This window comes from Eubalaena glacialis, chromosome 3, assembly GCF_028564815.1.
Source record: "Eubalaena glacialis isolate mEubGla1 chromosome 3, mEubGla1.1.hap2.+ XY, whole genome shotgun sequence".
Taxonomy (NCBI): domain Eukaryota; kingdom Metazoa; phylum Chordata; class Mammalia; order Artiodactyla; family Balaenidae; genus Eubalaena; species Eubalaena glacialis.
The window spans coordinates 107,821,870-107,836,938 of record NC_083718.1 but is presented as its reverse complement, the minus strand read 5'-3'; the positions used below and the strand labels follow the sequence as shown (position 1 = coordinate 107,836,938).

The 15,069-nt window shown below is 38.9% G+C and overlaps 1 protein-coding gene across 3 annotated transcripts in view; it reads left to right on the top strand.

The window, feature by feature from the left end:
• Positions 1-15,069, top strand: part of SNX7 (sorting nexin 7) — a 113,604-nt gene that overhangs the window by 22,151 nt on the left and 76,384 nt on the right. For all 3 annotated transcript variants that reach the window (XM_061186289.1, XM_061186286.1, XM_061186288.1), the window contains exon 2: positions 8,620-8,802. In XM_061186289.1, the coding sequence (XP_061042272.1) occupies positions 8,620-8,802 (183 nt within the window). The remainder of the gene's footprint in view (positions 1-8,619; positions 8,803-15,069) is intronic.

The window sequence follows — 15,069 nt, the reverse complement described above, 5'->3', positions numbered from 1 at the left end:
CTGCTTTTTTATTTTTAATTTGTTTAGTTTTATTTTAAGCCTTGTTGGATGATTTGACTTTTGAAAACTATAAATATACTTTTTATTTTGAAATAATTGCAAACTTGGAGAAGAGTTGCAAGAATACCACAAATAATCTAGATTTCCCAGTTATTACCATTTCACAACATTTGTTTTCTCTGTGTGTGTGCAAGTTGAGTAAATTAGAGACATGTTTTATTACTCCTAATTAAATCTGTGTATATTTTTTGAAAACAAGGACACTGTCCTACGTAATCACAGTATAAGTATGCAAATCAGGAAATTAACATTGACATAATACTATATTCTAATCCACAGACCCTTTCAAAATTTTCAGTTATCCCAATAATATCATTTAGAGAGAAAAAACAAAGGTTCTTCTCCTTTGGAACAGAATCCAATGCAAGATCATATGTTGCTTTGGCTCTTGTGTCTCTTTGGTCTTCATCAGTCTGGAACAGTTCCTCATCTTCCTTTTCCATCATGGTATTGGCATTTTTGAAACTGTTTTATAGGCAATGTCTCCTCCCCTCAAACATATACATATGTTTTTCCCCCCATTATCTTAATATAACTATATCACCATTTTTAGTTAAATTCAGTATTAAGAACAATTTATTTTTATTCACAGTCAAGCCATGTAATGAACTACATTTTTCATTCTTGTACCTTTTGTTTTCTTTAGAGTTCATCATTCATTCATTCCTTTATTTTAGGCCCTCCCTTTCTCCCTCTCTTGTTTTCTCTGCCTCTTGGCTTTTTTGCACCAATTCATCTACCAAATCTAACATAGCATGCTTCCTTTCATGATGCTTAAATGTATCAGGTATTCTGTCAGCCTCCCTCCCTCCCCACTTCCCTCCTCCCTTCCTTCCTTTCTCCCTCCCTCCCTCCTTCCCTCCTTCCCTCATTCTCTTTCCCTTTTTCCTTTGCTCTTTCTCTTTCCTTCCTCCCTCTCTTCCTTTATTCTTTCCTTCTTCATCTCCTTGCCCCCCGGAGTCTTTCTGCTCTAGTCTGTATAGGTTGTTCTCTAAGTCTGTTGCAAAGCTGTCAACCTGGAACATTCTTCCACTGTCATCCAAGGAATTTCCTTTAGTTCTCTTCTATGTTGAGTCTCTTACTTTCAGATCATATTTCTTCTTTCTTGGTATATGCCCTTATTTTGGAAAAATGAAGCATCTTCCAAAGAATGTGTAAGAATGGGTACATGGAAAGTCAGTTTTTGAAATCTTTCCTATCTGAAATGGCTTCATTCTACCTGTATACTTGAATGACAGTTTGGCTATGTATAATTCTAGGTAGGAAATATTTTCCTCTAAAAACTTTGAAGATAATATTTTATTATCATTTAGTTTCCAGTGTTACCACTGAGAAATCTGAAGCCATTCCTATTGTATTTTACCTGTTTATAGTCTCTCTGGAAGCTTTTAGGAATTTAAAATCCCTACTGTTATGAAATGGCATGGTGATAGATGCTTGTAGGGGTACTACCCACCCCACTACTGTCCTGTTCATTTTGAGGAGGCCTGCTAGGCCCTGTCAACCTGGAAATAGTTCAATTCAGAGTACATTTTCCTTCTTCATTTTCTGGAATTCTGTTCATTCAGGTACTATCTACCTGGATCCTTTAATTTTTAAAAATACTTCTCTCTCCTTTTCCATCCCATGTTCTTTTGGTTCAGCTTAGTTCTCAAGTTAAATCTTTTGAACTTCCTGTTGAGTTTTTATCCTTCCATCATATTTCAACTTTCATGAGCCTCCTTTTTCATTGGTTTTCCTGTTGTTCTCTGAATTTTTTTGAAAAATAACACCTGTTTTATTCATGAATTTGGTATCATTCTTATCACTAATGATTTCATCTATTTTTAAAGCATTATATTCTCTATTCTGTCTGCTTCCTGTATTCTCTTTGTTTGTTTATTTGTGAATCTTTCACATCAGCGGCTTTCCACATGTTGAGATGTTTGGTAGTTCCCGCACCAGGTACTGACAAGCTGAGTAGACATTCAACATCTTGCTGCCCACGTTCTTGGGGCCAAATGAGGGGAAAGGGCTGGATATCTTTTCATCTAGTATGTAGGACTTTCCCTTGATACCTGTATTTTCATAGGGCCTCTCTCTCCCTCCATCCTGCCTGGTGCCCTTGAGTTCAGAGACACTCCAGAAAGCAAATTTCCAGGTTTTTTGCAAAATTGAGGGAGAAAAGTCACCTGATTGCATGGGGTAGGTGAGGGAATCTGAGGTACTAACTCCTTTTTTGTTTTATGAGCTTTTTAACCAGTCCTCCGGTTTAACTCTTCCAGCATTCTATGTCCACAGGTTTCTGGCACCTCTAATTCTTTTTTTTTTTTTTTTTTTTTTTAACATCTTTATTGAAGTATAATTGCTTTACAATGGTGTGTTACTTTCTGCTTTATAACAAAGTGAATCAGTTATACATATACATATGTTCCCATATCTCTTCCCTCTTGCATCTCCCTCCCTCCCACCCTCCCTATCCCACCCCTCTAGGTGGTCACAAAGCACCGAGCTGATCTCCCTGTGCTATGCGGCTGCTTCCCACTAGCTATCTATTTTACATTTGGTAGTGTATATATGTCCATGACACTCTCTCACCCTGTCACATCTCACCCCTCCCCCTCCCCATATCCTCAAGTCCATTCTCTAGTAGGTCTGTGTCTTTATTCCCATCTTGCCACTAGGTTCTTCATGACCTTTTGTTTTTTCCCTTAGATTCCATATATATGTGTTAGCATACTGTATTTCTTTTTCTCTTTCTGACTTACTTCACTCTGTATGACAGACTCTAACTCCATCCACCTCATTACAAATACCTCCATTTCATTTCTTTTTATGGCTGAGTAATATTCCATTGTATATATGTGCCACATCTTCTTTATCCATTCATCCGATGATGGACACCTAGGTTGCTTGCATGTCCTGGCTATTGTAAACAGAGCTGCAATGAATATTTTGGTACATGACTCTTTCTGAATTATGGTTTTCTCAGGGTATATGCCCAGTAGTGGGATTGCTGGATCGTATGGTAGTTCTATTTTTAGTTTTTTAAGGAACCTCCATACTGTTCTCCATAGTGGCTGTATCAATTTACATTCCCACCAACAGTGCAAGAGTGTTCCCTTTTCTCCACACCCTCTCCAGCATTTATTGTTTCTAGACTTTTTGATGATGGCCATTCTGACCGGTGTGAGATGATACCTCATTGTAGTTTTGATTTGCATTTCTCTAATGATTAATGATGTTGAGCATTCTTTCATGTGTCTGTTGGCAATCTGTATATCTTCTTTGGAGAAATGTCTATTTAGGTCTTCTGCCCATTTTTGGATTGGGTTGTTTGTTGTTTTGTTATTGAGCTGCATGGGCTGCTTGTAAATCTTGGAGATTAATCCTTTGTCAGTTGCTTCATTTGCAAATATTTTCTCCCATTCTGAGGGTTGTCTTTTGGTCTTGTTTATGGTTTCCTTTGCTGTGCAAAAGCTTTTAAGTTTCATTAGGTCCCATTTGTTTATTTGTGTTTTTATTTCCATTTCTCTAGGAGGTGGGTCAAAAAGGATCTTGCTGTGATTTATGTCATAGAGTGTTCTGCCTATGTTTTCCTCTAAGAGTTTGATAGTGTCTGGCCTTACACTTAGGTCTTTAATCCATTTTGAGTTTATTTTTGTGTATGGTGTCAGGGAGTGTTCTAATTTCATACTTTTACATGTATCTGTCCAATTTTCCCAGCACCACTTATTGAAGAGGCTGTCTTTTCTCCACTGTATATGCTTGCCTCCTTTATCAAAGATAAGGTGACCATATGTGCATGGGCTTATCTCTGGACTTTCTATCCTGTTCCATTGATCTATGTGTCTGTTTTTGTGCCAGTACCAAACTGTCTTGATTACTGTAGCTTTGTAGTATAGTCTGAAGTCAGGGAGCCTGATTCCTCCAGCTCTGTTTTTCTTTCTCAAGATTGCTTTGGCTATTCGGGGTCTTTTGTGTTTCCATACAAATTGTGAAATTTTCTGTTCTAGTTCTGTGAAAAATGCCAGTGGTAGTTTGATAGGGATTGCATTGAATCTGTAGATTGCTTTGGGTAGCAGAGTCATTTTCACAATGTTGATTCTTCCAATCCAAGAACATGGTATATCTCTCCATCTATTTGTATCATCTTTAATTTCTTTCATCAGTGTCTTATAATTTTCTGCATACAGGTCTTTTGTCTCCTTAGGTAGGTTTATTCCTAGATATTTTATTCTTTTTGTTGCAATGGTAAACGGGAGTGTTTTTGTAATTTCACTTTCAGATTTTTCATCATTAGTATATAGGAATGCAAGAGATTTCTGTGCATTAACTTTGTATCCTGCTACTTTACCAAATTCATTGATTAGCTCTAGTAGTTTTCTAGTAGCCTCTTTAGGATTCTCTATGTATAGTATCATGTCATCTGCAAACAGTGACAGCTTTACTTCTTCTTTTCCGATTTGGATTCCTTTTATTTCTTTTTCTTCTCTGATTGCTGTGGCTAACACTTCCAAAACTATGTTGAATAATAGTGGTGAGAGTGGGCAACCTTGTCTTGTTCCTGATCTTAGTGGAAATGGTTTCAGTTTTTCACCATTGAGGATCATGTTGGCTGTGGGTTTGTCATATATGGCCTTTATTATGTTGAGGAAAGTTCCCTCTATGCCTACTTTCTGCAGGACTTTTATCATAAATGGGTGTTGAATTTTGTCAAAAGCTTTCTGTGCATCTATTGAGATGATCATATGGTTTTTCTCCTTCAATTTGTTAATATGATGTATCACGTTGATTGATTTGCATATATTGAAGAATCCTTGCATTCCTGGAATAAACCCCACTTGATCATGGTGTATAATCTTTTTAATGTGCTGTTGGATTCTGTTTGCTAGTATTTTGTTGAGGATTTTTGCATCTATGTTCATCAGTGATATTGGCCTGTAGTTTTCTTTCTTTGTGACATCTTTGTCTGGTTTTGGTATCAGAGTGATGGTGGCCTCGTAGAATGAGTTGGGGAGTGTTCCTCCCTCTGCAATATTTTGGAAGAGTTTGAGAAGGACAGGTGTTAGCTCTTCTCTAAATGTTTGATAGAATTCGCCTGTGAAGCCATCTGGTCCTGGGCTTTTGTGTGTTGGAAGATTTTTAATCACAGTTTCAATTTCAGTGCTTGTGATTGGTCTGTTCATATTTTCTATTTCTTCCTGGTTCAGTCTTGGCAGGTTGTGCATTTCTAAGAATCTGTCCATTTCTTCCAGGTTGTCCATTTTATTGGCATAGAGTTGCTTGTAGTAATCTCTCATGATCGTTTGTATTTCTGCAGTGTCAGTGGTTACTTCTCCTTTTTCATTTCTAATTCTATTGATTTGAGTCTTCTCCCTTTTTCTCTTGATGAGTCTGGCTAATGGTTTATCAATTTTGTTTATCTTCTCAAAGAACCAGCTTTTAGTTTCATTGATTTTTGCTATTGTTTCCTTCATTTCTTTTTCATTTATTTCTGATCTGATCTTTATGATTTCGTTCCTTCTGCTAGCTTTGGGGTTTTTTTGTTCTTCTTTCTCTAATTGCTTTAGGTGCAAGGTTAGGTTGTTTATTCGAGATGTTTCCTGTTTCTTGATGTAGGCTTGTATTGCTATAAACTTCCCTCTTAGCACTGCTTTTGCTGCATCCCATAGGTTTTGGGTCGTCGTGTCTCCATTGTCATTTGTTTCTAGGTATTTTTTGATTTCCCCTTTGATTTCTTCAGTGATCACTTCGTTATTAAGTAGTGTATTGTGTAGCCTCCATGTGTTTGTATTTTTTACAGATCTTTTCCTGTAATTGATATCTAGTCTCGTAGCGTTGTGGTCGGAAAAGATACTTGATACGATTTCAATTTTCTTAAATTTACCAAGGCTTGATTTGTGACCCAAGATATGATCTATCCTGGAGAATGTTCCATGAGCACTTGAGAAAAATGTGTATTCTGTTGTTTTTGGGTGGAATGTCCTATAAATATCAATTAAGTCCATCTTGTTTAATGTATCATTTAAAGCTTGTGTTTCCTTATTTATTTTCATTTTGGATGATCTGTCCATTGGTGAAAGTGGGGTGTTAAAGTCCCCTACTATGATTGTGTTGCTGTCGATTTCCCCTTTTATGGCTGTTAGTATTTGCCTTATGTATTGAGGTGCTCCTATGTTGGGTGCATAAATATTTACAATTGTTATGCCTTCCTCTTGGATCGATCCCTTGATCATTATATAGTGTCCTTCTTTGTCTCTTGTAATAGTCTTTATTTTAAAGTCTATTTTGTCTGTTATGAGAATTGCTACTCCAGCTTTCTTTTGATTTCCATTTGCATGGAATATCTTTTTCCATCCCCTCACTTTCAGTCTGTATGTGTCTCTCGGTCTGAAGTGGGTCTCTTGTAGACAGCATATATATGGGTCTTGTTTTTGTATCCATTCAGCCAGTCTGTGTCTTTTGGTGGGAGCATTTAATCCATTTACATTTAAGGTAATTATCGATATGTATGTTCCTATTCCCATTTTCTTAAATGTTTTGGGTTTGTTATTGTAGGTGTTTTCCTTCTCTTGTGTTTCTTGCCTAGAGAAGTTCCTTTAGCATTTGTTGTAAAGCTGGTTTGGTGGTGCTGAACTCTCTCAGCTTTTGCTTGTCTGTGAAGGTTTTAATTTCTCCATCAAATCTGAATGAGATCTTTGCTGGGTAGAGTAATCTTGGTTGTAGGTTTTTCTCCTTCATCACTTTAAGTATATCCTGCCACTCCCTTCTGGCTTGCAGAGTTTCTGCTGAAAGATCAGCTGTTAACCTTATGGGGATGCCCTTGTGTGTTATTTGTTGTTTTTCCCTTGCTGCTTTTAATATGTTTTCTTTATATTTAATTTTTGATAGTTTGATTAATATGTGTCTTGGCGTGTTTCTCCTTGGATTTATCCTGTATGGGACTCTCTGTGCTTCCAGGACTTGATTAACTATTTCCTTTCCCATATTAGGGAAGTTTTCAACTATAGTCTCTTCAAATATTTTCTCAATCCCTTTCTTTTTCTCTTCTTCTTCTGGGACCCCTATAATTCGAATGTTGGTGCGTTTAATGTTGTCCCAGAGGTCTCTGAGACTGTCCTCAGTTCTTTTCATTCTTTTTTCTTTATTCTGCTCTGCAGTAGTTATTTCCACCATTTTATCTTCCAGGTCACTTATCCGTTCTTCTGCCTCAGTTATTCTGCTATTGATCCCATCTAGAGTATTTTTAATTTAATTTATTGTGCTTTTCATCGTTGCTTGGTTCCTCTTTAGTTCTTCTACGTCCTTGTTAAATGTTTCTTGCATTTTGTCTATTCTATTTCCAAGATTTTGGATCTTCCTTACTATCATTATTCTGAATTCTTTTTCAGGTAGACTACCTATTTCCTCTTCATTTGTTAGGTCTGGTGTGTTTTGACCCTGCTCCTTCATCTGCTGTGTGTTTTTCTGTCTTCTCATTTTGCTTATCTTACTGTGTTTGGGGTCTCCTTTTCACAGGCTGCAGGTTTGTAGTTCCCGTTGTTTTTGGTATCTGTCCCCAGTGGTTAAGGTTGGTTCAGTGGGTTGTGCAGGTTTCCTGGTGGAGGGAACTAGTGCCTGTGTTCTGGTGGATGAGGCTGGATCTTGTCTTTCTGGTGGGCCCGTCCACGTCTGGTGGTGTGTTTTGGGGTGTCTGTGGCCTTATTATGATTTTAGGCAGCCTCTCTGTTAATGGATGGGGCTATGTTCCTGTCTTGCTAGTTGTTTGGCATAGGGTGTCCAGCAATGTAGCTTGCTGGTCGTTGAGTGAAGCTGGGTCTTGATGTTGAGATGGAGATCTCTGAGAGATTTCTGCCGTTTGGTATTACGTGGAGCTGGGAGGTCTCTTGTGGACCAGTGTCCTGAAGTTGGCTCTCCCACCTCAGAGGCACAGCTCTGATGCCTGGCTGGAGCACCAAGAGCCTTTCATCCACACGGCCAAGTACGTGGGGATTTTCTTGCCTTTTGGGAGGTCTGACGTCTTCTGCCAGCATTCAGTGGGTGTTCTGCAGGAGCAGTTCCATGTGTAGATGTATTTCTACTGTATCTGTGGGAAGGAAGGTGATCTCCGCCTCTTACTCTTCCGCCATCTTGCCCCCTCTCTTTACCTCTAATTCTTGAGTGTCTCTGTGATCCTGTGTCATAAATGCGCCTTCTTTTTCCTGGTCTACCATTCTCTCCTACGTTTACTTTAGCTCTTTCTGCACTGCTTTTCAGTTACCACTCAACCATCAGATTTCCAGTTTCCAAAAAAGTAGTTAATTTTGTTTGCTTAGTCTCTTCTTTTTACCTTGAGGGTTTATGCCTTTTTATGACTTTTTGTCTTGTTTTGTCTTTGTTTCTTTACTGTCATTTTTAAAGTGGGATTTTGAGATGAAGCAGAGATAAAAATACATGTTCCACATACCTTATTTAAGCAGGAGTTCAGTTATCCTTTTTGTTCTTGACATATTTGATTAGTATTTGTCGTGCCTAAGAAAAAGAGGATTTTAACTTTTTTTCCCTATAGATATTAATTTTTGATTGTTTTATTCCTAGGATGCCTCATTGATGGACATGAATTCCTTCAGCCCTATGATGCCAACATCTCCTTTATCAATGATAAACCAAGTCAAGTTTGAAGATGAGCCAGATTTGAAAGATATTTTCATTACAGTTGATGAACCTGAAAGCCATGTTACTACAATTGAAACGTTCATTACTTATAGGATTATTACTAAGGTAAGTATTCAATGAACATTTTCTTGAATATAGTTGCTTCTTTGAACTTTTGGAACTGCTTCTTGTTCACTTTGACACTCAACTTAGAGAATCTTAACTGAATTGTTCACTTTGACACTCAACTTAGAGAATCTTAACTGAATTGACTTCTAGTTTTTCAGCCATTTTGAGTAAGACATTGCATCTTATCTATCCTTCACTTGTTCTGTATGAATTCAATTTAACCTGAGTACCAGTCACTTGTATTTTAGCAGTTGTGCTTCTTAAAATAGGAATATTTTAGGTTTTTAGTTTAAAAATTATAAAGAAATATATTTGGAAAAGAAGAGCCTCAGTTTGCTAATAAAGAAAACAACTAATTAAAAACATGATACAGTAATTTGTGTTCACATTTCTTCTGAAGATTCCAAAAAAATAATTTCATTTGTTTTCCAAATAAGAGCAAATGGCCACTTTATCTTATATCAATATATGAGATACTGTTAGTTGTTTAATGATGCAAGGACAGATCTAGAATCCGAGTCTCCTGACTCCTAGGACAAGGCTCTGCAAAAAGACAGTTTACTCTGAAAAAGTAAAAAAACCAAATAGTATAATCTTGTTTTAAAGTCCTTTGTGTAATAGCAGCCTTCAAGAATTCTATTTATAAGTTATAATATTTTGTTTATGAAGCCTCACTCTACATCTCTTGTAGTGCATCTCTTTTGTAGCTGCAAAGCTTTTGGACCCTGTGCATATAATCACTTCTTCCAGTGCAGCCTCCACACTGCTGCTATTTATGTTGCATAAAGATGTATATATCTGATCTCTTTACTCAAATTCTTAAGATCCTTCCTTGGCTCCTCACTTCCTACAGAACAAAGTGCAGACTCCTTTGTATGATATATAGAGAACTTCTCAGTCTGGGGCCAGCATACCATATATGACTCACCTCTTACTCCCGACTTTTAATAGCCCTGCTCTCCACTTGCATAGAACTACCTCTTTTATCTGAATATTCTAGGCTATTTCTTGCTCTCATGACTTTACATATGCTTTTTCTTCTGTCTGGTATGCCCTTCCCGCTTTCAGACAGAAGAGTTACTGTTTGTTTTTCAAGATACAATTCAAAATGATGCCCACCACCTCTGCCCCACAAGCTGAGTCCTCTTTCTTCTGTTTGCTCACAGTGTTCTCACTGAACTCTTAAAGAATATAAGATACCACAGTCAGTGTAGCAAAGAAATCAAAAGCCTATATTTAGTCCTTCTAAGCCTCAGGGTTTTTTTGTTTTTTAATTTATAAGACTGAAATGATAATAGAACCTGGTTCTGTAGAGTTGCTGTAAGAATTAAGTTAGGATAACTGATCAATGTAAAACACTTAGCAAAGTGCCTAACATATAATAAGTATTCAGTAATTGTCACCTACCTGTGTGTAGGTCATTAACTGTGTGTTTATTTTTATTTATTCCCAATGAGTCTGTGAGCTTCTCAAGGAAGGTAATTGTATCTTAAGTTATCCATAATTCTAAACACAATCCTTGGGATATAGCAAGTTAGCAATTTAACCTTTTCAGTGAGTCAGTGAGTGAAGAAATTTATAGTATCATAGTCATATCAAGAGGCTGTAGAGCAGGAGAGCATGGAGTTGAATCTTGATCGCCCCCCTTCCTTGCTATTTAATTAACCTCTCTATGCTTAGTTTCCTCATTTGTAAATAAGATAACAGTACTAACCTCGTACGGTCTTTGTGAATATTTAGTGTGTTAATACCGACACACTGCTAAGAATAGAGCCAGATTTCTCCTGTTACTACTGTTATAATTATAATCATCCATTTTCATTACCCTTTCTAGCAAAGATTTTGTGAAACTGAATTATTTTCCCCTCATTTGTTTCTTTCAGAAAGACACTTTATAAGCCACCCTATGGACTTCATTCTAATCATAGACATACAGTTCTTATGAGTTATCCATATTACATCATATTTTAAATGTACTGCTCTTGTAGTAGTAGTAGTAATAGTGATAGTGATAATATTATAGTGTGTTAAACTAACTTTTATTGTGGGACTAATTTGTGCCAGGCAATGTTCTAACCACTTTATATGTTTTAACTCATCTGAAGCTCACAACAATCCTGGATCTTGATTTACCCCCATTTTGTGAATGAGCCCAATGAAACTCAAAACTTGCCAAAGGTTATACAACACAGTCATTAGCTGAGCTAAGATTTAAATCTAGACAGTTTGCTTTACTTCCTTACTATATAGATTTTCATTATACTTTTGTGCATCTGTATATGATTATGGCAAACTATCTTTTGGCTTAACTTTTATAAACTAAGTCCCTTTATTCTACATCTGATTACTTTTACTCCATCCTAGTGTATAGACTATACCTATATATACTAAAATATGCATTGCAGAACAAATTTATAAACATTTAGTAGATGTATATTGTGTTATCAAACATAATATTTTCTTTGTTATTCACTTATTATCACTTATTCATTTACTCATATATTCAATAAATTTCTGTTGAGTGCCACTTATGTCCCAAGCACCAGACTGGTATGTTGAGACTACACCAGCAATCAAGACAGACATACCCCCTACCTTCATGGAGTTTTCAGTATAGGGGGGTGATGGATCTTAAATAATTATATATTTAATTAATTAATTATAGTTATAAATACTGTGACAGAAAAATACAGAATTTTATGAGCGTGGGTACTCCATCAAATTAGGGGGTTCAAAGATGGCTACCCTGGGAAAGTTTTAGTTTTATAAAAATTTATGGACTTCCCTTGTGGTGCAGTGGTTAAGAATCTGCCTGCCAATACAGGGGACACGGGTTCGAGCCCTGGTCTAGGAAGATCCCACATGCTGCGGAGCAGCTAAGCCCGTGAGCCACAACTACTAAGCCTGTGCTCTAGAGCCCGTGGGCCACAACTATGGAGCCCGTGTGCCATGAGTACTGAAGCCTGTGCGCCTAGAGGCCATGCTCCACAAGAGAAGCCACCCCAATGAGAAGCCTGTGCACTGCAGCAAAGAGTAGCCCCCGCTCGCCGCAACTAGAGAAGGCCCGCGCGCAGCAGCGAAGACCCAACGCAGCCAAACATAAATAAGTAAATAAATATTTTTTTAAAAGTTTACATTCATGGACACCAAGATTATAAGGATAAATGCAGGAGGAGCTTCAAGATGGCGGAGGAGTAAAACGTGCAGATCACCTTCCTCCCCACAAATACATCAGAAATACATCTACATGTGGAACAACTCCTACAGAACACCTACTGAACGCTGGCAGAAGACCTCAGACCTCCCAAAAGGCAAGAAACTCCCCACGTACCTGGGTAGGGCAAAAGAAAAAAGAAAAAACAGAGACAAAAGAATAGGGACAGGACCTGCACCAGTGGGAGGGAGCTGTGAAGGAGGAAAGGTTTCCACACACTAGGAAGGCCCTTTGTGGGCAGAGACGGGGAGTGGTGGAGGGTGGAAGCTTCGGAGCCACGGAGGAGAGCGCAGCAGCAGGGGGGCAGAGGGCAAAGCGGAGAGATTCCCACACAGAGGATCGGTGCTAACCAGCACTCACTAGCCTCAGAGGCTTGTCTGCTCACCCACCGGGACAGATGGGGGCTGGGAGCTGAGGCTTGGGCTTCAGAAGTCAGATCCCAGGGAGAGGACTGGGGTTGACTGCGTGAACACAGCCTGAAGGGGGCTAGTGCGCCACAGCTAGCCGGGAGGGAGTCCGGGAAAAAGTCTGGAGCTGCTGAAGAGGCAAGAGACTTTTTCTTGCCTCTTTGTTTCCTGGTGCACTAGGAGAGGGGATTAATAGCACCGCCTAAACGAGCTCCAGAGACGGGCATGAGCCGCGGCTATCAGCGTGGACCCCAGAGACAGGCAAGAGACGCTAAGGCTGCTGCTGCAGCCACCAAGAAGCCTGTGAGCAAGCACAGGTCACTATCCACACCTCCCTTCCCGGGAGCCTGTGCAGCCCGCCACTGCCAGGGTCCCGTGACCCAGGGACAACTTCCCCGGGAGAACACATGGCACCTCAGGCTGTTGTAATGTCACACTGGCCTCTGCCGCTGCAGGCTCCCCCTGCACTCTGTACCCCTCCCTCCCCCTGGCCTGAGTGAGCCAGAGCCCCCAAATCAGCTGCTCCTTTAACCCCGTCCTGTCTGAGCGAAGAACAGACGCCCTCAGGCGACCTACACGCAGAGGCGGGCCAAATCCAAAGCTGAACCCCAGGAGCTGTGTGAACAAAGAAGAGAAAGGGAAATCTCTCCCAGCAGCCTCAGGAGCAGCGGATTAAATGTCCACAATCAACTTGATGTACCCTGCATCTGTGGAATACCTGAATAGACAACGAATCATCCCAAATTGAGGAGGTGGACTTTGGGATCAACGATATATATATATTTTTTTCCCTTTTTCTCTTTTTGTGAGTGTGTATGTATATGTTTTTGTATGTGATTTTGTCTGTATAGCTTTGCTTTTACCATTTGTCCTAGGATTCTGTCTGTCCGTTTTTTGTTTGTTTGTTTGTTTTAGTATAGTTTTTAGCGCCTGTTATCATTGGTAGATTTGTTTTTTGGTTTGGTTGCTCTCGTCTTTCTTTCTTTTTTTTTATTACTTAAAAATTTTTTTTTAAATTATTTTTTATTTTAATAACTTTATTTTATTTTATTTCATTTTATCTTCTTCTTTCTTTCTTTCTTTTTTATTCTCCCTTTTATTCTGAGCCGTGTGGATGACAGGCTCTTGGTGCTCCAGCCAGGCGTCAGGGCTGTGCCTCTGAGGTGGGAGAGACAAGTTCAGGACGTTGGTCCACAAGAGACCTCCCAGCTCCAAGTAATATCAAACAGTGAAAATCTCCCAGAGATCTCCATCTCAACATCAAAACCCAGCTCCACTCAACGACCAGGAGGCTACAGTGCTGGGCACCCTATGCCAAGCAACTAACAAGACAGGAACACAACCCCACCCATTAGCAGAGAGGCCGCCTAAAATCATAAGGCCACAGACACCCCAAAACACACCACCAGATGTGGACGTGCCCACCAGAAAGACAAGATCCAGCCTCATCCACCAGAACACAGGCACTAGTCCGCGCCACCAGGAAGCCTACACAACCCACTGAACCAACCTTAGCCACTAGGGGCAGACACCAAAAACAACGGGAACTACGAACCTGCAGCCTGTGAAAAGGAGACTCCAAACACAGTAAGTTAAGCAAAATGAGAAGACGGAGACACACACAGCAGATGAAGGAGCAAGACAAAAACGCAGCAGACCTAACAAATGAACAGGAAATAGGCAGTTTACCTGAAAAAGAATTCAGAATAATGATAGTAAAGATGATCCAAAATCTTGGAAATAGAATGGAGAAAATACAAGAAACGTTTAACAAGGACCTAGAAGAACTAAAGAGCAAACAAACAGTATGAACAACACAATAAATGATATTAAAAATTCCCTAGAAGGGATCAATAGCAGAATAACTGAGGCAGAACGGATAAGTGACCTGGAAGATAAAATAGTGGAAGTAACTACTGCAGAGCAGAATAAAGAAAAAAGAATGAAAAGAATTGAGGACAGTCTCAGAGACCTCGGGACAACATTAAACACACCAACATTCGAATTATAGGGGTCCCAGAAGAAGAAGAGAAAAAGAAAGGGATTGAGAAAATATTTGAAGAGATTATAATTGAAAACTTCCCTAATATGGTAAAGGAAATAGTTAATCAAGTCCAGGAAGCACAGAGAATCCCATAGAGGATAAATCCAAGGAGAAACACGCCAAGACACATATTAATCAAACTATCAAAAATTAAATACAAAGAAAAAATATTAAAAGCAACAAGGGAAAAACAACAAATAACACACAAGGGAATCCCCTTAAGGTTAACAGCTGATCGTTCAGCAGAAACTCTGCAAGCCAGAAGAGAGAGGCAGGACATATTTAAAGTGATGAAGGGGAAAAACCTAAAACCAAGATTACTCCAACCAGCAAGGATCTCATTCAGATTTGACGGAGAAATTAAAACCTTTACAGAGAAGCAAAAGTTAAGAGAGTTCAGCACCACCAAACCAGCTTTCCAACAAATGCTAAAGAAACTTCTCTAGGCAGGAAACACAAGAGAAGGAAAAGACCTACAATAACAAACCTAAAACAATTAAGAAAATGGTAATAGGAACATACATATCGATAACTACCTTAGATGTAAATGGATTAAATTCTCCAACCAAAACACATAGACTGGCTGAATGGATACAAAA